The sequence below is a fragment of the Pituophis catenifer genome, unplaced genomic scaffold (assembly GCF_029215685.1).
Source record: "Pituophis catenifer annectens isolate HBS135680 unplaced genomic scaffold, rPitCat1.0.hap2 SCAF_2, whole genome shotgun sequence".
Lineage (NCBI taxonomy): Eukaryota > Metazoa > Chordata > Lepidosauria > Squamata > Colubridae > Pituophis > Pituophis catenifer.
Genome location: NW_027256882.1, coordinates 161,337,425 through 161,359,320, shown reverse-complemented (window position 1 = coordinate 161,359,320; position 21,896 = coordinate 161,337,425). Strand labels below are relative to the sequence as shown.

Sequence of the window (21,896 nt, the reverse complement as noted above, 5' to 3'; positions counted from 1 at the left end):
AGAATTCAGCATACAATATCAGGAACACAGAAGCAATATCAATAGAAGCAAGTCTTTACAGAGTAGAGAGATACAGAGGCAAATATATTGTACAGAGGCTCCACATTACAGAGGCCAAGCCAACTCTTATATACAGTTCAGCAAGTCAAAGCCACGCCCAGACTCCAAACTGTCTCTTATGGCCCCATACAAACAAATACTGTTTCAGTTTCCAAACAGTCCCCATTGGTTAACCTGTTACTATGTCTATCCAAACAGTCCCCCTTGGCTGATCTATTCCAGTCTATGAATATTCATACTCTGACAGAGCTCTTATTTTCTTTCCCAGGCTGAATGGCGAGAAGAAGTGAAGCTCCATTTCGAAAAGATCAAATCGGAGGGGACATGTCTACACCGTTTGGAAGAGGAGTTGATCCACCGGCGGCGAGAAGAACTCAGGTAAGGCAGGTGTGAAACCATTAAAACGTAGAAGATTCGATACCTATATATGTATTTATAAATAAAAGGTCTCATCTGAGCTGAGTTACACTTCTGGAGGCTATATGGACATGTATGTCCCTGGTTTTTTTCCTTGTGATACTAAAAATGTGGTTTGTCACCCTTTAAGATGTGTTTTTCAACCTCCCACTCTAGACTTGACACTTCCATGCAGAGCCAGGAATGGCTGATTGCAGCCACCTGTCATGATAAGTTTATACATAATGACGTATATTCCTTGCATCTGCTGGCATGCTGAAAATACCAACATTTGGGGGAGGGGATCCCCCATCAGCGAAGCAATTTTGTATTCCTCAGAATTGAAGCCAAATTCCTCCCGTCTTTTATTTCACTACCATTCCTTTTATTAAAACTAATGATTGTTATCTGTAAATGGAACTGGGCATAATCTTGAGGGTAAATTAATTGAATTTGATATTTCAATTGAAACTTTATTTTTCATTTCCCACACCTGTACGCGAATTGGAATGCAACGGTTGACATTTACGCTTTATGGAATGTATTACAGAGTTTCAAGAAGAATAAATCCTAAGAAAAAATGTATATCATGAAGAAAATGCACACAAAAGTAGATATAGTGAAAAATGTATAAAACTGCATTTGTCAAATTTGCTTGCAAAAAGGAAGCATTTTTTTTTAATTTTAAAAAAAAAAACCGTTTGTACATTTCTTGTGTTGTTGTTTTAAGGACAGAACAATGAAGATATAGAACAGAATAAACTTCAGAGTTGGAAAACCGGTACATAAAATAGATCTGACTTCATAAAAATGTACCTACTCCTTCTAAATGTATCTTCCCCTTTTTAATGATTTTTAAACCTGCAGTGATATTCTATCAAATACCAAAAATGCTAGGACCTATAATTTTCTGAGCTGATCTTGCTATTAAGCATCTCAAAAGCTGTTCCTGGTTCCTTATACCGGGATCGATGTCCTGCAAGGGATTGTCAAATAATCAGCAGCTTTTGAAAGAAGTGTCAGAGCCCCGTGATACAAGCTCCACTCCTTCTAAAAGGGAGAGAGCTTGCAGTCTGGTGCCACAGAATGGTTTTCATTCTCTTGACTGTAACAGCAAGAGCCTGTGGATGGTATTGAATCTAATGTAGTGATTGAGGTGGATCAAAGCTGGGGAACTCTCAGCTCGTTGGTGACTTTGGACCAGTCAGTCAGTGGTGAAATCCAAATTATTTTACTACTGGTTCTGTGGGCGTGGCTTGGTGGGCGTAGTGTGGCTTGGTGGGCGTGGCTTGGGCATGGCAGGGGAAGGATACTGCAAAATCCCCATTCCCACTCCACTCCTGGGGGAAGGATATTGCAAAATCTCCATTCCCACCCCACTCTGGTGCCAGCCAGAGGTGGTATTTGCCGGTTCTCCAAACTGCTCAAAATTTCCGCTACTGCTTCTCCAGAACCTGTCAGAACCTGCTGGATTTCACCCCTGCAGTCAGTCACTCTTAGCCCATTCTACCTCACAGAGTTATGTGAGGATAAGACGATCCCCAGATAAGCACTGTGAGCTATAAATCAATTAATCAATCAATCAATAACAAAACCACGATTGTTTATATGTTTGAAAAGTTTCCTTGCTCCCTACTTCTGCTGCAGGCATGCCTTGGACATCCGGGAGCACTACGAACGTAAATTGGAACGGGCCAACAATCTTTATATGGAGCTCAATTCCCTCATGCTACAGTTGGAGCTGAAGGAGAAAGAGCTGCTTCGGTAAGATTAGAATTACCGATTCAGTAACTTTTCCTAAAGGGATGTATTCTTAACTAAAAGCAAGAGGGTAAAGGTTTAGTAATGAGAGCTTTGGCCTACCAGCTTTCTCTCAACCCTCCTCTCCACCCCAGTAAAGGAAATTGGGCATAACCCCTGACATGTTTTCTGGATCTCAAATATCAACACCACACCATCAATTTGGGGCATCATTTTACCCATAAGGCAAGGAACACAGAATAAGGGAAGAGGAAGCTCTGGTGGTGTAGTGGTTAGAATGCAGTATTGCAGGCTAATTCTGCTGACTACCGGCTGCCTGCAATTTGGCAGTTCGAATCTCACCAGGCTCAAGGTTGACTCAGCTTTCCATCCTTTCGAAGTGGGTAAAATGAGGACCCAGATTGTTGGGGGGGGTGATATGCTGACTCTGTAAACCGCTTAGAGAGGGCTGTAAAGCACTGTGAAGTGGTATATAAGTCTAAGGGCTATTGCTATTGCTACCAGCCAAAATTTCTGCAACTATTTGCATTGAGAAGGAAGTACAGATAGTCCTCGATTTACAACAGTTCATTTAATGGCCGTTCAAAATTACAATGGCACTGAAAAAAGTGACTTGTGATCATTTTTCACAGTTATGACCAGTGCAGCATCCCCATGGTCACATGATCAAAATTCGGATGCTTGACAACTGGTTCATATTTATGATGGCTTCAGTGTTCTGGCAATTTATGGTGATCATATTTTGCGACCTTCTGACAAGCAAAGTCAATTTGGGGAAGCCAAATTCAGTTAACCACCGTGTTACTAATTTAAACACTGCAGTGATTCACTTAACAAATGTGGCAAGAAAAGTCATAAAACTTGGCAAAACTCACTTAACAAATTTCTCATTTAGCAACATAAATTCTGGATTCTATTGTGGTCGTAAATCGAGGACTACCTGAATTTGCCCTGGATTAAAAACAAACAAACAAATTGCAGAAAGTTCTACCCAGCCTTTCTCAACTTGGTATCCTCCATATCAGGTGGAATTCAAGAGCCAGCAATAATTGTTCTCACTCAGAACAAGAGGAATTAAAATCCAAACACACCTTGAAGTCAGGTTATCCTTCATCCTCTACAAAAAAGAAATGTATGGGTTTCTTCGAATGGTTGTTGAATCAAGCAACCACTCAATCAGTCATCTAGTTAAAATTGCTTTCTGGTATTTAGACTTAGACTTAGAATAACTTTATTGTCACTTTGAATCAGGGGTGGGTTCTACTTACCTTTACTATCGGTTTGCAACGGAAACGCACATGCACAGATCAGTGGTGGGTTCTACTTACCTTTACTACCGGTTCGCATTGTGCCTCCGTGCGTGCGCACGCGCCCTTCTGCACATGCGCAGATCACTTATGATGACATCCGGGTCAGTGGGTGGAACCTCCTGCCGGTTTTACTACCAGTTCTTGCAAACCAGTCCGAACCTGGACAACCCACCACTGGCGCAGATCACCCATGATGATGTTGTGCCGGGTGGGCGGAGCCTCCCGCTGGTTTTACTACCAATTCTATAGAACCGGACCGAACCGGGAACAACCCACCACTCTTTTGAATGTACACTAATCTGCATACATTCAAATGAAAGTTCATTGCATTCAGCTCTCAAACGGTCTCCACCTCCAATATACACTATATTTTATCTGATTATTGTATTATGTGCATCCTGTTTTCCTGTCCCAAAAGATCCGAGCAACCCCAGCATCCGAGCAACTAGTATGAATTTTGGTGTGTTTTTTTTCTCTGTGTCCTCCTGAGTTTTCAGTCCTTGCATCCTTCTCCTAGGCGAGAGCAAGCGTTAGAGAAGAAATATCCCGGACTTTTTAAGCATCATCCATCTCGCAGTCTCCTGCATGGCAACACGGTGGAGAAACTGATCAAGAAGAGGAATGTGCCACAAAAGCTCTCTCCTCACAGCAAAAGGTGAATCACTGCAGAGAAAGGCCCTCGCAGGAAGGGTTTAACAATGACCACCATGTGTAGTAGCATAATGTGAACCATAATGTGGAAAGAAAATGTATGTATTGGGCACAGAACCTAAGTTTCTGTTTAGCCCAATGTCAGCTCCCAAATAGAGGGAAAATGACATGAGGGCACACCTGTCCTGTTAGATGCTTTTTCCTGTCCATCCTCTTTGTTGTATTCAGTTTGCTTCCAAATGTTCGGCATCTTGTGGTGGTACCAAGCCTGCTATTTGATGGCATGATTAGTAATTTATTGCAATCTCCTGCAAATTACTTTGATGGCTTTTATTTTATTTCTAATTGTTATTTTTTAAAATTTATGTGAGCCCTCCCCAATATTCAATAAATTAGAAAAATTAAAATTAGAGATTATATGTCTACAAGAAGTTCATATTAAGAAACAACATAAGTTATCTATTGGAGCAAAAGAAATTGGGAATACTATATACAACACTTGCCAGTCAAAGTAAAAGAGGGGTAGCATTATATATTAAAAAAACAATTAAATCCGAACAGATTTTTGAAGATGAGGAAGGAAGGCATGGGTGAAATGTAAAATTTGTTAACTACCAGTTCTGTGGGCGTGGCTTGGGGGGGGTAATGTGACTGGGTGGGTGTGGCCAGCTTTTTTTTTTTTAACTTTTCAAAGCATTTTTTTCTAATGCTTTGAAAAGCCTCTGACGATCAGGAAACTCAGCTGGGATCGTCAGAGAGGGTTTTTAAAAAATACCTCTCTGCCAATCAGGAAACTCAGCTGGGATTGTCAGAGACTTTTCAAAGCATTTTTTTTACCACCTCTTCGGCCAAGAGGTTGCAGAAAAAAATGCTTTGAAAAGGCTCTGACTATCCCAGCTGAGCCGCGCGATCATCAGAGGCTTTTTTTTTTTACTTTTAAAAGCATTTTTTCGTTGGAAGAGGTGGTAGAAAAAATGCTTTTAAAAGTAAAAAAAAAAAAAGCCTCTGATGATCCTGCGGCTCAACTGGACGTGGGGGGGGGGGGGGGGGCGCAGAGATTTTTGCTACCGGTTCTCTGAACCACCCGCCATCATTGCTACCGGATTGGGCGATCCGGTCTGAACCTGGAGCATTTCAACCCTGAAGGAAGGATATTAATGGTCGAAATAACTATGAATAAAAAAAAAAAACATTGTTAGGAGCAATATATGCTCCAAATGATAATCAAGAAGAATATTATGGGACCTGACTCAGTTTTATGATAGTTCTTAATGATGATTGTAAATCGACTCACCACAATCATTAAGCAAATCATGAACCATATGGCCGTTAAATGAATCCATTCTCCTCAATGGGCATTTTTTTTGCTGAAAACCAGCAAAAAAGTTGCAAATTGCAGTCATAGGACCACAGGACGACGCAACCGTAAATGTAAACCAGTTGCCAAAATGCAATCTATATGAACGTATGGGATTTGTGCAGCAGTTGTAACTTCAGGGGCGGGTCATAAATAATTTTTCGGAGTCTGTCATAACTTCAAAAGTTAGTTGTTAAGCAGCCAGTTATTAAGTGAGGACTACCTGAATACGTTTCTATATTTCAGATATTCTAGTCTGCTCATTACTTCCTTTCAAGAAAATTAATAATCTAATTAATAATCTAATGAGCCAAGGTGGCGCAGTGGTTAGAGTGCAGTACTGCAACTACTTCAGCTGACTGCTAGTTCAGCAGGTCAGCAGATCAAATCTCAGTGGCTCAAGGTTGACTCAGCCTTCCATCCTTCCGAGGTGGGTAAAATGAGAGCCCAGATTGTTGGGGACAATATGCTAATGCTAATGCTAATGCAATATGCTAATATGCAATATGCTATATGCTAACTTTGTAAACTTTGTAAACTGCTTAGAGGGCTGTAAAGCACTATGAAGCGGTATAGAAGTCTAAATAATAATAATGATGATGATGATGATGATGATGATGATGATGATGATGTAAGACTACAGAGAAGGGGCATGGTGGCTCAGTGGCTAGGACGCTGAGCTTGTCGATCAAAAGGTCGGCAGTTCAGCAGTTTGAATCCCTAGTGTGGCATAACAGGGTGAGCTCCTGTTACTTGGCCCAGCTTCTGCCAACCTAGCAGTTCAAAAGCATGTAAAAAATGCAAGTAGAAAAATAGGGACCACCTTTGGCAGGAAGGTAACAGCGTTCCGTGTGCCTTTGGCGTTTAGTCATGCCAGCCACATGATCACGGAGATGTCTTTGGACAGCGCTGGCTCTTTGGCTTTGAAACGGAGCTGAGCACCGCCCCCTAGAGTCGGGAACGACTAGCACATATGTGTGAGGGGAACCTTTACTTTTAAGACCAAAGAGCACCAACAGCAAAACTACAAAAAGTGGGAGTGGGGGAAGCAGCCTTAGGAGCAGCAACATAGGAGCCAATTTCTTAAAGGGTTCAATTGAAATTACGGTACCCTCTCCCTTCTTGGCATCGAGGTTACTCTGCTAACTCTTGTTTTGCTTCTGCAGGCCGGACATTCTAAAGACGGAGGTCATCCTGGACCCCAGCCTGCCTCAGCTCGCCATCCCCGTGTGCCAGAAAGGGCCCCCGTCCCCTGGGCGTAGCCGCCGTACTAAATCACGCTACCGCAAGGTCAGCACACGGGGCAGCTGTGGGGAGCTGGCCGATCCCGGAGGAGCCAAGCGCCTGGAGCCCTGCACGGCCCTCCGAGGGCTCCAGCACGACCTGCTGCTGCGCAAGATGTCGTCTTCCAGTCCTGACCTCATTTCCACAACGTTGGGAGCCGAGGGCCGCAAAGGGGCAGCGGGGCCAGAATCCCCACCGGCGGAGCAGCCCCGCAGCGAGACGCCCAGCGAAGACACTGCCTCGGTGCCTTGCTCCAGCAGCCCCGACTCACCTTCTTCTCGACAGGGGGCAGTGGGGCCGCCAGGAAAGGCAAGGCTTCAGCCTGGCGAGGAGGCGGAACGGGAACAGGGCAAGGGCAGCCGCTCAGGGGCCCCACAGCAGTCTCAGCACCTCACACCAGCGGCTATGTTGTACCGGGCGGCTGTTACCCGCAGCCAGGTAGCACGGTGTTTCTTTCCTTTACACTTTTTCTTCCTCCCTTCCTTTCCCAAATGGAAGAAAAGAGATACACAGGCAACAGCCACTGTAATCTGAAAAGCCTGTAGAAATGGTGGCTGTGGTTGCCTTCTCCATTTTCTTCCTCTGATAATATAGTCCTTGACTTACCGCCCCAATTGAGCCCAACATTTCTTTTTTTGAAGCGAGACAGTCATTAAGTCAATTTTATCCCATTTAACTAATATTCTTGCCGCGGTTGTTAAGTGAATCACTGTTGTTAAGTGAGTCACATGGTTGTTAAGTGAATCTGGCTTCCCCATTGACTTTGCTTGTCAGAAGGTCAGAAAAGGGGATCACATGACCTTGTGGGACACTGCAACAGTCATAAATATGAGTTGGATGCCAATTTTGAATACGTGACCGTGGGGATGCTACAATGGTCATAACTGAAAAATGGTCCAAAGTCACTTTTTTTCAGTGATGTTGTAACTTTGAATGGTCATTTAGTGAACTGTTGTAAGTCAAGGACTACCTGTTCCACAAGCAATAAGGAAACTGTGTGCAACAGAGAACTGTCAAAGTTAATGCCCTTCTCCAGCTTTTATGGACTATCTTGTCCCTTTCATATCCAATGAACAACGTTAGAGAAGGATAGGATATTGTTGTATTTTTTGCTGATTCAGCTTATTGTATTTCTTGATTATGATTTATTAAATTGATATGCCACCCAACTCCCAGCAACTCTGGGCTGCTCTTAATGTTCAGTATGAAATTTCCATTTTAGTTGGCCAACGGTGTAAAACCCAGACATGTCATGTTAAAAAAAATAAAAATAAAATTAACCTTAACAGGACTCAACACTGCAGAGCAGGAAAAACTTTCTTAAAAAAATCCCAAAACATTCTCCTGCCTCCAAAGGACCCCCCCCAAAAGTAGACGGGGCAGTTGCCTTTGGAAGATATCCCAGACCTCAGAAACTGCTACCAAGCAGTCTGCGGGTTTTGTAGAATGCAGTCATATTTTCAGTAGTCTCTTTATGGCTGGTTTTAGATCTTGAGAAGAACTGAGATTAGTGAAGAATCAAGTTCTTAATTTCATCTAATGCCAGACTGACCAGAGGTTGACAAATCCTGACACTGCTTCTTTTTATTTCATTCATCTTGACTTAGAAACGTGGTATCTCCTCAGAGGAAGAAGAGGGCGAAGTGGACAGTGAAGTTGAGCTCCCTCTCCGGCAAAGGTGAGCAGTAGCCTGATTTAGGGCTCAGCCCCCAAGGATTTGGAGGGATCAATGAGTGGAGTAGAGTGGAAAATTTTCACCTCTCATTTATGTTCTGAGAGTGGATCAAGAGATTGTTTATTGTCATGTGCTTCTTTGGTGTTTCTACCTCTAATCATGAAGTAAGGATATAGAGCAGGGGTGTCAAACTCACGGCCCGTGGGCCAGATGTGTACCGCACTGCCCCACCCCCACCCCCGTTTTACCGAAGGGTGAAAAAGTCATATGATATGTGATGATGTGACGATGCTAGTTTGACACCCCTGATATAGAGTATCCTTCCCAACTACTGCTGCCTGTCCAGCATGTTGGAATGACCACCAAGATGGAGAAAGTTTATACTTTCACTCAAACTCTTTTCCTGGTGAGGAGTGAATGAGAGTATAGAGAAGATGGTACAGGTCTTCCACATCTTCTTTTGCCTCCTTCCTCCACCCCAATCCCTTTGACTGACTATGTGTCATCAAGTCAGTGACAGTTTTTGGTGATCACATACATAGACTTTCTCCAGAATGATCTGTTTCCAAGCCTAGCTTTTAGGTTATCCAATTGCCAATGGAAACTAATTTAATCCATCCACTTTGCTACTTGTCTTCCTGTTATCTTTCTTTCTACTGTTTCCAGAATTATGCACCTCTCAAGAGAGCTAGCTCTTTGCATAATATTATGATTTGAGCTTGATTATTTGTGCCTCAATTGGTTTGATTTCTCCCCACCCCCTTATGATGGGGCTCCCCTTGAGGAGATTTAATCTCTTTTAATTATCTTAACTTCTGTATTGTATGTATTTTAATTTTGGCTGTTCACCGACCTGAGTCCTTTTTGGGAGAAGGGCGGTATACAAATTAAAATAAATAAATAAATAAATAAATAAATAAATAAATAAATAAATAAATAAATAAATATGAATGAATGAATGAATGAATGAATGAATGAATGAATGAATGAATGAATGAATGAATGATCCATTTCTTTGTTTTGGCTACCCATGGGGTTCTCAACAGTTTTCCCCAACACTAAAAGCATTTTCTCTCCTGCTTCTTCAAAGTCCAATTTTTGCTTTCATAGAATGTCACAGGAAAAAAAAAAAGCATTTCACTTCAGTATCTTAATTGTCAGTTCTAAATCTGATGGCTGATAACTGTTATCATTAACTTGGTCTTCTTGATATTATCCAATTCTTTCAGCGTATGTCTTCCATTACTAGAGCTCCCAGATCATTTGCAGTTTCCACTGAAATGTTGTTGTGACCTAGGCTTCCTGAGTCATTAAAACACAGGAGTAATCCCAAAAACCTCTTTTATTGCAACAGCTGTGAATTACATTCATTCACAGCTGAGTCTCAATTAGTTGCAAAAAGTCCTTCAGGAGAAGTCCTTCAGGATAATCACCAACCTTTATCTCCCTTGACACTCTGCCAAAGACCTACTTGGCAAAGCCACATGGAGTCCAGAATCAAACAGAGATGCCGACTGGGAACAGAATTAACAACATTGCTTTCCTGCAAAGGGCCCATATGCCTTTGCTTCTCTTTTAAGCCTTTTGGGAGGGGCCAGTCAACTCCAGGCCTTACTCCCGAGTCGTCCTTTTAGTTTTAACTGTTCTTGCCTTCTGGCAGCTCTGTGCATGCACACACTAGGAACAGGCTCCTCCTGTTGCTCTGCTGTCTGCCTCTGGAGGCTCCAGAGTCTGCGCATAACTCCCAGAGATGGCCCCATCTCTGCCTCTGACGCAGAGCCCTTGTCCGAGCCTTCCCCAGACTCCAGGACTAGCCCATGTTCCTCCACAGCCTCCTCACTGTCCGACTCCGCTGCTAGCTCTGCAGACTGCTGGCGGGCCACAACAAATGTCATCGGCGTAGAGCAATTCTTCTTCCAATTATAAAATCATGCTTACCTTCTTCCAACCCAGCTTCTCTTAATATATTATTCAGCATATGTTAAATAAAGCAAGAGAATACATTCCCTCTTTTGCTAACCTGGAGCCAATAGTCTGAACTGCGGATTCTTGCCTTAAATTTCACGTGAAGATATTCTGGGTTTCCCATTTTCCAAAGGACATTCCATATTTTGACATGATCTGTAATCATTGAAGCACACATTTTCTTCTCTTTTCATGGTGACCTTATTGCTCTAACTACATTTTCTCTAACTTCACGGCTCTCCAGAACTATCAGTTTTATAATCTCAGGTTCTTCGGTAGAGAAGGAGGTGTGACATATTTTTAAATCAAGAAAAACAAGGTAGTTAGGGATGGATGATTTGGATGGAAAAGGGCAGGTTGGATTTGGAGTCAATTTGGGACACTTTCCTCTTGTCCTGCTGTTGCATCTCTTAAAACTTGGGTGCCAAGTGCGTTGGTTCCGTCTGGAGCCCAGATTCCTCCCTGGGGTAGCTTTCTTTTTTTCTTCTGTTTCAGGCTGACTGGACTTTTTCCTCTTCTTTTGCTGTCTTTCCTAGGTGGCCTCAGGCTAGGAGCAAACGGCAATCTCTCTCCACCTTCAGCTCCGAGAACTTCTCGGATGGGGATGGTGAAGAGGGCACCGGCAGTGAGGGCACCACAGCTTCCCACAGTGGTGGCACCCCAGATGTGCCCAGTACCAATACAGATGAACGCCTGGATGCCGAGCGCTCAGATGACGACATTCTGGGGAACTCTGATGGGTTGTCCGAAAAGGAAGCTGTCATTCAGCTTGTGAAACGGCAGCTCAGTGCTGAGCAGAATGCTGGAGAGGTGGGTACTGAGTAAACATTAGACCCTTCTCTCTCAGGACTAGGAATCACACACATACCCCAAGCACAGACTTAACCACCATGGACCAGGGGTGTCCATTTAAAAGGAAGGGGCTTTGGAAGAGAAATGTTCAAGTTGGTTCAACAACATTTTTATGATAGTGCTACACATTCAACCTGTACCAATAACCATAACTTGTCTGCCTGCACTCACGTGAATTTATTGGCTTTCATTCTGAGGCTTTTAGAATCTGGTTCTTACCCCTCAGACCTGCAAAGAACATGCACGAGTCATTTATGGTTTACTTTCCAACTGTTTTCTTCCATTGAAGGCCTTGTGTTTACAGACCCCAATGGAGCTTCGCGCGCAAGCGCTCTCCATTTGCACGAATGAAGCACAAGCGCTCTGCTCAAGTGCTGCTCCCCTGCTCACGCGAGTGGAGCTTTATGCACGAGGCAAGGGCCTGCCACTCTCATAAGCGGAGCTTCACACGCGCGCACTTGCCCATTGGTCACACGGCCCGGTTTCAAACAAGCCACAGCCTGCTAGCGGGCCGTGGCCTGGGGATTGGGGACCCTGGTGTAGTGTATATGCATAGTCCAGTGGCAAAAACAGATCTACTTGCCTCTTTAATATAGAATGTTTGCTTTTTAAAACATACCTTGCCATTGGAATCCAGGACCAAAGGTGACCTAAGATTTTCTGCCAGGTTTCCTTCCTCCCTCCCTCCCTCCTTCCCTTCCCTTCTCGTTTGTCTCCTTCCCTCCCTCCCTCCTTCCTTTCTTTCCCTGCCTGCCTGCCTCTTTCCTTCCTTCCTTCCTTCCTTCCCTTCCCTTCCCTTCCCTTCCCTTCCCTTCCCTTCCCTTCCCTTCCCTTCCCTTCCCTTCCCTTCCCTTCCCTTCCCTTCCCTTCCCTTTCCTTTCCTTTCCTTTCCTTTCCTGTCCTGTCCTGTCCTGTCCTGTCCTGTCCTGTCCTGTCCTGTCCTGTCCTGTCCTGTCTTCCTCTCCCCTCTCTTGGTTCCACCTTTCCTCACCTGCTTTATCTCTTTCTAGGATCCTGCCGCCTATGAAGACTCGGATTGCGATAGTGCCGAACTGGACAATTCAGGCAGTGGGGAGGTGCAGAGACTTCCAGACATACCGAATTTGTGATCTCCACTGCTTGGGTTTCCTTTCCCAGGTTGTACAGTTCCCTCTTCCCTTCTCGGCCACCCTGCACCACCACCACCTTCTCCCCAGATATTTATATAAATAATTATAAAGCTCTATATAAATCTATATTATCTCATAATCTCTGGAAAGAGAGCCAGCACACCTCATTCCTCTCCTCAGTTCCTGTTCCCACATTTTCTCTGACCAGTTGGGGGTGGGGGAGGTCAAGAGTCTCACCTTATTATCAGGGCTCACTGCATTCAACGCTGGACAGCTGGAATGGAGGCAGCGACCGAACGGACCCTCCTCATGGCCCCACAGTTCACCACTTGCTCTACCCACAGGAAGGCACCGATTCCTTCCATTTTGCTTCCTCCAAAGTCCCGAATGGTTTGGGAATTCAGCAGAAGATCAGCCGGGCCTGATGGGCCACCAATGCCCAAGGGATGAAGAGAAGAGCCAGAGGCGGCATGGGCTAAGAAACGGTGCTTTCATCTGCCAATGGAAATGACAACGGTGCACCAGCAGGGCTGCAGGTCCCAGCTCAGCCTCTTGACTGGATGATGTACATCACCACCACCACGTCCTGAGTGCTTAACCAGACTGTCTCTGAGATGGACTTGATGCATGTTTGGGCCATAGTCAGTACGGAACTATTGTCCCAATGGACAGCTTGAAAATGAGCCATTTCCATCACCTTTCTGCCCTTGTAGCTGTTCTCGGAAGCAACAACAACAAGACTTGAAGGCCTCAACTCCCTCCCAGGCCCCATGTCTCTTCCCAGTACGTCATCCTCACCTTCTCCGCATCCAATCGTTCTGCAGAAACACACACACACACACACACACACACACACACACACACACACACACACACACACACACACACACAGGCTTTCCTACCTTTTGAGAAGGCCCACTCCTTAGGTTGGGATGGGGAAAGTGGCCCTCTTCTGCTCTCTGCTGGCACCAACATGCACTGCACTTTTTTTGTGCTTGGTTTATTTATTTATTTATTTAATTAATTTATTATGAGAAATGTTTACATTTGCACTTATTGTGTGTCCCGTCTGAGGGAGGAAGCCAGGGAAGGGGAAGGAAAGGGGGCAGGAAGCGGGATTTGACATTTCCGGCCCATTTACGTTGAGATGCTGCAATGCCTAAAAAGAGAAATGGGGAGTTCCTTGAGTTTACACTTGTGTGGAGAAAACCAAAACCAAACCACCCAGGTCCTCTTGGTTTCTCAGGTGAAAATCTTGGCTTGGAGAATCATTTTATGTTATTGCCCCCTTTGCAATTCATTTGTTGCTTAGAGGTGTACGGTTAAACCCCAGGGATGTGAGAGTCTAGGTCGGACTCAGGCTAAGTGCAAGTGTGGGCATAAACTTATTCAGAAACATTTTTCTCCCAGTGGAAGACTTGCAGGAAAAGCACAGCCACCAAATAAATATATATTTGGTGGCTCTGCAACATATATATATGTTGGAACCAATGCAACTCTTTCCCCATTGCAACCAACCAGCTTTTGCTGGAAAGAGAGGCTCTCGAAAATTATTGTCGAACGAAGTCTTATGAGGGGCAATTGGCTGTCTGCATGATACATTGGCTGTTTCTGTTGCCTCTATGGCAGGAAAGTGTTGGATTGCATTCAACCCTCAGGTGCCCAGGTGCTGGCCCTTTTCAAAGAGGCCAAGATCTTAGGTGCACAAGATGCTGTTCTTGCAGCATGTTTGATGCCTATTTATCCATATAGCCACAGGTGCTCCTTTCGCGTGAAAGAGGACGCTCAGTAACCCTAGGGGAGAATATACTGCAATCGGACACAAGCTTGGCGTAGAGGTTTAATTGCCTACGTTTTGAATATTCCTCAGCGTCCCATATTTCTGGTAACAAGCCCTCCCCAGACAAAAGTTGCATTGCTTCCTGGGAAAATTGCATACAAATAATCTGCCAGTCAAGGTTGATGGGGCTAGGTCAAGCAATTTATATCGTAAAGCAGTTTCCTGCCAAGTCAGACACTGTTACTGAATATCTTCTGAAATATTGAAAAATGTGTCGGGAAATCTCCCCTGGTTATCAACGCAGGCTCTCAAACCCTATTCATGCAGTACCACTACTTTAGGAAAAAAGTCTCCTTTGTGTCAAGCTTGACTCATGGCAACTTCTTAGTTACATCTGGGCAGGGTTGTGTTATTGTTCTTTTTTGGCAACAAAAGGGAAATAATTTGCCGTTGTCTTCTGGGGGTCTATAAATGTTTTACTTTCCAGACTAGTCTATACTCTGGTGGATTCCTGGTGAATTCCCTGGTGGACTCCTGTTCAAATACTAATCAGATTTCATGCTATTTTTGGAGATCATCTTTTGGCCTCTGCAATATTTTTTTTCTCTTGTTTGGTCCTACACTTAATCTTGAAATAACCCACACCTTCGCTAGGCTAAGAAGGATCATACCAAAATACTTTTTCATAACCTTAAAGGCATGATAGAAGTTCTAGGGTGCCGTAATTGTCGCTAAATTTTATGCAATTACTGTTTAACACTAAAAGAAACAAACCACGGTGTGAAGTTTTGATGCAGAATTTATTCTCAGGGCTACCATATCTGCGCTGCAAAAATCTGGATGACCATTTTTTTACATGGCAGCAGAGAAATGCAGCCTAAATATGGAGACCTAAAAGAAATTTTACTGCTATTCAGGGAAAATGGTTAACTGTTTAACCCCGAGTTGTGGTGAAATGCACAGCACAAGCGAAGTGCTTGAACGTTTATCAAACTTTGATTATATTTTCTCAGCTGGAAAGTGGAGGGTCAGCTTTCTGATCCTAAATAAGGCTCCCTTGTCCGATTTTCTCAATAAGACAAGAAAGGCAATCAAAATTCTTAAAACGCTTTAATTTCTTTAGCTTAAGAAAAATAGGGTAACATGGCAGAAGACGCACCCAAAAAGAATTTGATAGCCCCCTTTAAAAAGCCAGCCCTTGCAATAATGGGAGCAGCAGGGTTCATAGGCTGTTACAAGTCCTGCATCTGTGAAGCAGGGGGGTGTGAATAGGGGGTGAAAGCAGACAGTCTAACTGGCAGAGAAGTTACTTGGTCTGTTCCTTAGGACTTCACAGGCTGGAATAAGGGATGATATCTGGGCTGCAAAACTCCACATTAGCATCACATGGCAACAATACCCCTCAAGCAAAGGACTAATGAAAATGTTCTCTGTTCAGTCATCCAGGCCTGGGCCCTTATTGTGAATCCTGTGCACTGGGTTTTCTCCAAAAAAGCCCACTAGCTAAAAGAACAATCTAAATTTTAACTCTTGCTTTTTCTATACTTAATGAACACAAGTATGACCAGCAACTCTGCTAAGTGAAATGGTCATTAAGCAAAACGTCATATGACTGCGCAGACCCTACAATGCCACTTCCACTCTAGTCATTAAGCAAATCACCTGCGCTCATTAAGCAAGGTGTTTGCATGATCGCAACTTGCGATTTTACTGCAGGCTAACCGTGAAGCACACAAATGATAATCACGTGACTATGGGATGCTGCAATGGTCATCGGTGTGAGAACCGGTCACAATATTACTTTTTCAGCACCATCATCACTTCAGTCTTTAAACAGGACACAGTAAGTGAGGACTACCTGTAAGAGCCATGGTGGGACAGTGGTTAGAATGCAGCATTGCAGGCTAATTCTGCTGATCGAAGTTCGGCAGTTCAAATCTCACCAGGCTCAAGTTGACTCAGCCTTCCATCCTTCCGAGGTGGGTAAAATGAGGACCCAAATTATTGGGGCAATAGGCTGACTCTATAAAGCGCTTAGAGAGGGGCTGTAAAGCACTATGAAGCAGTATATAAGTCTAAGTGCTATTGCTATAAGAAGTATCAAGCCAAGCGTGACTCCTGCAGAGTACTCTGGAGCAGGGGTCCTCAACCCCTGGGCCAAAGACCGGTACTGGTCTGTGGCCTGTTAGGAACTGGGCCACACACCTGGAGGTGAGTGGTGGGAGAGCGGGCAAAGCTTTATCTGTACAGGTAGTCCTCGAATTAGAGCAGTTCATTTAGTGACCATTCAAAGTTACACCAGCACTGAAAAAAAGTGACTTATGATCATTTTTCACTTAGGACTGTTTCAGCATCCCCATAGTCACATAAAAATTCAGATGCTTGGCGACTGACTCATATTTATGACAATTGCAGTGTTGAGGTCATGTAGATTCACTTAGCGACAGTGTTAGTAATTTAACAACTGCAGTGATTCACTTAACAACTGTGGCAAGAAAGATCGTAAAATGGGGCAAAGTTTTACAAATGTTTCACTTAGCTCAAGTGTGGTCGTAAGTCAAGGACTACCTGTATTTACAGCTGTTCTCCAGTTCCACCTCAGATCATCAGGCATTAGAATCTCATAGGAGCACAAACCCTACTATAAATTGCACATGTGAGGAGGGATCTACGTTGTGTGTTCTTCCTCCTCCCCCTCACCGCCCCCATCGCGGAAAAATTATCTTCCACGAAACCGGTCCCTGGTGCCAAATAGGTTGGGGACCTGCTGTTTTAGAGAAGCATTTGTCAGTGCTTTCTTCCATGATGTTTTCCAGCTTCCCATTTTGAGAGTCTAAAACTTTCCTGGAAAGCATCCATCCAAACACTAACCAGAACTGCTTAGCTTCGGAACCCAAACAAGATCAGGCAAATGGTGCCATCTGCTGAAAAGCAAGAAATATAGCAGAGCCAATAAATGAATCTCTTTTGACCACTGGCAGCTCCCAGTGAATTCACATTCAGTAGTACAGAAACGTTCCAGCCATGGACAGAGGCAGACACTCCCTGGGCAATACTAAAATCAAATTCTAGCTTCCTAGCTCTACAGGAGATCCATCAGCTAAAACGGTAATAACCTTAGAAGCAGGAGAACCAAGATTAAGACTGATGGAGAATGATGGAAGGGAAGATGTGAAATTGCATGTCTAGCTGCTTCTCTAGCCTTTCAAATAAAAATTCCTGACTGAAGAAATTTATCATACTCGGTGAAAGTGAGAAACCACCATTCTTCCTTGTGCCTCCCTCTCTCCTGACTAGCCCAAACAGGAGGTTTAACTTTGGAGAATGTTTTAAGAATTTGCACGTAATTTAGAGCTCCATGTTTACATTTCCTTTGTGCAGAAGGGGCCAGCATGGGTCATTTTGTGTTCCCTAAGCATCTACCCAAAAGATCTTGTGGCAAAACTCCAGAGAGAAAACAGACTGTCTTCCAAGCATTGTTTTCTGAAGTCTCCTTGGCAAGACTTCAGGTATAAATTTCTAAGCAAAATTAAAAGGGCCCACTGTTGACTTAATTTAATGTTTCTTGTCGATACTTCTTAAAAATACTTTAAAAAGTAACAGTATGGCAGGAGTTAGGGAAACTCTTTTTTTTAACTTTCCCATTACTTCAGCATGATAGGCATTTTTCTATTTGTTTCAGACACAATGTTTTTGTGCCTGTGCTACAAAACAATTGAGAAAGAAGCCCCGTACACCTTTAATCACATACATTTGGCTTTCCCTAATCACAAATATGGCAAATTAAATTAGAGACAACAGCTGGACATGCATCAAGACTCCATTTCACACTGAATACACAACTTGGGGGGGGAGGGAAGGGTAAATATGGCTAGCTTACTTGCAGGAGTTAACACAACTGGTGCGGCCCTTCCTTCTCACACTCAGAAAACACAACTAGGTTCATCAAACAACTTTACAGATCAATTCATCCTTAGATTTTTCAGTCCCAAAGTGACATTTCTGTTCGAATGATGGAAAGAGATGTCCTTTTCCATCATCTCTTCCTTAGGTGTTTTATGAACTCGTTGGATTGAGGCCAAAAGTGGTATCAAGTTAGCCTGAAAAAATAGGCCAGGGCAATTGGGCTCTTATTGCAGCTGAATTTTACATCAGGTAGCCCTTTGATTTGATCCATACAAGGTCATTTGGTAAGATAACAGTAGTGAGAAAGCTGAAATGTGGGTATAAATCTCAAGCAAAATTAAAACCAGAATCCAGCATCAGCATCAAATCCTTGTAAATATATATCAAGTCCTGCAGAATTTATCTCCTATTGCTGTTTGGCTGATTTCAGTGCTGATAAATCAGCATTTTTATATTTCACGTCCAGCCAGTAGAAGCCACAATTATTTAAAAGTTTATTGCGGTTACTGACTCTCTTATGTGAGGGTCAAGCCACCTTGGGAATGGGTAATAAAACCTATCTTGCTGAAACTGGTAGCCCCTGGATGGCGCCCAGTATTCCCAGTTTGCCTCTGTAAAACGGAGCTGTAATTCAAGTGTGGACACAACATGCTCCAAATTTATGAATTTTGGAAAAATGTTGTCAAGAGAAATCAATACTGGACTTGATTTCCCAACTGTAAAAAATAATATACAAAAAAAAAAAAAATAGGTCTCCCAAGTTACAGACAAATCAACTCTCTTCTACTCAAAGCATAGGAAATGAAAATAACACTTCATAGAAACAATCTCCTTCACTGAAAGCCAAACTCCTGGCAGATAGTATACGTTCTTTTACAGCAGATTAAAATGATTCCGTCCTTTTGTTAGCGCACTGGAATCTAGGTTGCAAAATCCAGGGTCTCCGTTCAGACTCCTTATGGCTGTATTCATTCCCTTGCCAGCATAAAGCCTCTGTAGAAACGCTGCCCTTATGCAGCAAGCATGATGTTAAAAGACCCGCCTTGACCTCTCCCAGCTCAGTTTGTCATTCTTCCTGTGGAAGGCAAGTTTTCAATCCCTTAGATAAAGCCATACTTCCCACCATTTTGGATCTGTGCTTTCCCTATTCTTGTTTTAACATCTACCCTTGTAAGATAGATCATAACTGTATGGAACTAACATTGCTTAGATGAATAATGGCACTGCGGATTTCAATTAAAGACCATTTTGTATTCAGTGTTGGCATGCTGATGTAGCCCTTCGTTTTGCTCGTATTTCCAAATGCAAAAGCGTGTGTGTAAGAGTGAACACCTGAAAGAGGGTCCTCTTTTTACATCCATTTTCTTAATATGACGAGAGCTCCCCATTCTAAGATTCCAGCTATCATTTATTAAATTTCTCTTAAGGACGTTTCTATTTCTTATGGATATACAAAAGTTATGTTTGAAAGGGAATGTGCAATGCCTACCAAAAATTCAGAAGCCAAAAAAGTTTAATATAATTGTCAATGACTGTTAGGGTTTCTTTATCTCCTCCAGCAAGCAAAATCATACTAATTAACACAAAATGTCTCCCCTGCTACAACCTAAACACGAATATGAGTATAGTCCTTCAATATTTTTACAAGAAAATTACATCCAGGCATACTCTGGAGTTGGCTGGCTGAGGAAACAACTAGGGATAAAAGGGATTTCTGGATGCTGTTTGAGCTCCCTATATTTTGCTAAAGTTACTTGGTTTCTGAGATATACAGGTAGTTCTCGACTTACAACCACAATGGAGTCCAGAGTTTATGTTGCTAAATGAGAAATTTGTTAAGTGAGTTGTGTCCCATTTGTCTTGGCAGATTTGTTAAGTGAATCCCTGCCATTAAATTAGTAACACGGTTGTTAAGTGAATCTGGCTACCCCATTGACTTTGCTTGTCAGGAGGTTGCAAAAGGGGATCACGTGACCCTGGGACACTGCGACCATCATAAATATGAGCCAATTGCCACCTGAATTTTGATCATGTGACCATGGAGATACTGCAACGGTTGTTAAGTGTGAAAAATGGCTGTAAGACTTTTTTCAGTGCCATTGTAACTTTGAACAGTCACTAAATGAACTGTTGCAGGTCGAGAACTACCTGTACTAAGTTAAAGTGAATATAGTTTAAATTTAAAACAAGCACCTCCTTATTACACATACTATAGTACTCTTGGCTCAATTGATATACAGTATGTTGCTTTGATAGTAGAATTGCTTAGCCTTTCCCAGCAAATGCCTGAGTGCAGAAAATTTTGAGTTCTAGCATCAAACTATTAGAGTTCTACACAAATGTACACAATTTTTGCTACAACACAAGGAGGCAATTGCCATGTCAACGTTGTTAGATTTGTAAGGTTTTGATTTCGAGGTTGTCTCTACAACCACAAGGAATCAAGTTCTTACAGTTATTTTGCAATGGCAGCTGCAGTTGTTCTATTTTGAAGACATTGGGAAGCCTAGCTTACTGCATTTAGCTATTTCTCAAACTATGTATGATTAAGAGCAGGGAGACAGAAAATCGAACAGCCTAAATGTAGTCCTCTGGAAGAGTTGCTGTATACAGCCTTCATTTACCCACCTGTTTAGGGTAAAGTAAGCACCTAAAACTAGCTAGCTTCCCTCTCCTTTTAGCTATTTCAAAAGCAGAGCAGATTTTAAGCATATTTGAGCCATGGTGGCACAGTGGTTAGAATGCAGTACTGCAGGCTACTTCTGCTGACTGCCAGCTGCCTGCAATTTGGCAGTTCAATTCTCACAGGTTCAAGGTTGACTCAGCCTTCCCATCCTTCTGAGATGGGTAAAATGAGGACCCAAATTGTTGGGGGCAATATGCTGACTCTAAACCGCTTAGAGAGTGCTGTAAAGCACTGTGAAGTGGTATACAAGTCTAAGTGCTATAGCTATTTCAAGGCCTCCAGATGGGATGGTTCTTCTGCTGATGGTTATTTTTATTAAATTTGTTTAATGTCACAAAGTGACATATTAGCGACAGTTCCACTGAGTGTCTATCACCATTTTCTAGGTATGATCTGAATGTTTCTCAGTGCAAAACCCATATCCTGCTAATGCAAATGTAATTCAGGAAAGTAAGATACAACGTAATGTTTACAAAAATGCTAAAAGCTTTTGAGTTTAGCTTCAGTAACTACACCTAAATCTTTCAAACTGCTACAAGCTTTCCTTACTCCATTAACCAAACACCAACAAAAATAGCCAAGAACTCCAGTTTCGTTGTACAGACTACTGTTTGAAATTCTCCACAATGCAATGCCAATATAGAATAGTTTGAGAAAATCAAAATGACAGCTACATGATATCATGTCACCAGAAAGTCTTCTACAGAACTGCAAGAGGAGGCTCTTGCCAATTGTTTCATTGGTAGAGACAATTGGCAAGAGCCTCCTCTTGCACATAAACCCAATATTGACTTAAATGTTAATATCTGGTTAAAATTTTGAGAGGATTTATATGTTTTGTGCAAATTTTTCCCAATTAACTTATTTTCTTGTACTTTTGAGATATACTGTGTTTTGTTCAATCCTGCCAGTTTGAGAGTTTCTCAGAAACACTGAAGAATGTAGGTAGGATCCATGCAAACTTTTCAAAAAATATGCACTTCATTAACCTGGTTTATGCCAAAACGATCAGATAAGCATAATACATAGATTTTGCAAAATAGATAAGCCATTTCCAGAAATGTCCAGAATTTCTTGCCACTGACTTGTCTGATAAGAATTTAA

General features: G+C 42.8%; 1 protein-coding gene across 1 annotated transcript in view; it reads left to right on the top strand.

The window, feature by feature from the left end:
* MAP3K12 (mitogen-activated protein kinase kinase kinase 12) overlaps positions 1-12,420 on the top strand; it is a 28,756-nt gene extending 16,336 nt beyond the window's left edge. The window contains exons 7-13 of the mRNA XM_070934937.1: positions 329-438; positions 2,104-2,220; positions 4,045-4,182; positions 6,702-7,257; positions 8,427-8,497; positions 10,996-11,269; positions 12,322-12,420. Coding sequence (XP_070791038.1) covers positions 329-438; positions 2,104-2,220; positions 4,045-4,182; positions 6,702-7,257; positions 8,427-8,497; positions 10,996-11,269; positions 12,322-12,420 — 1,365 coding nt within the window. The remainder of the gene's footprint in view (positions 1-328; positions 439-2,103; positions 2,221-4,044; positions 4,183-6,701; positions 7,258-8,426; positions 8,498-10,995; positions 11,270-12,321) is intronic.
* Positions 12,421-21,896: the final 9,476 nt, after the last annotated feature.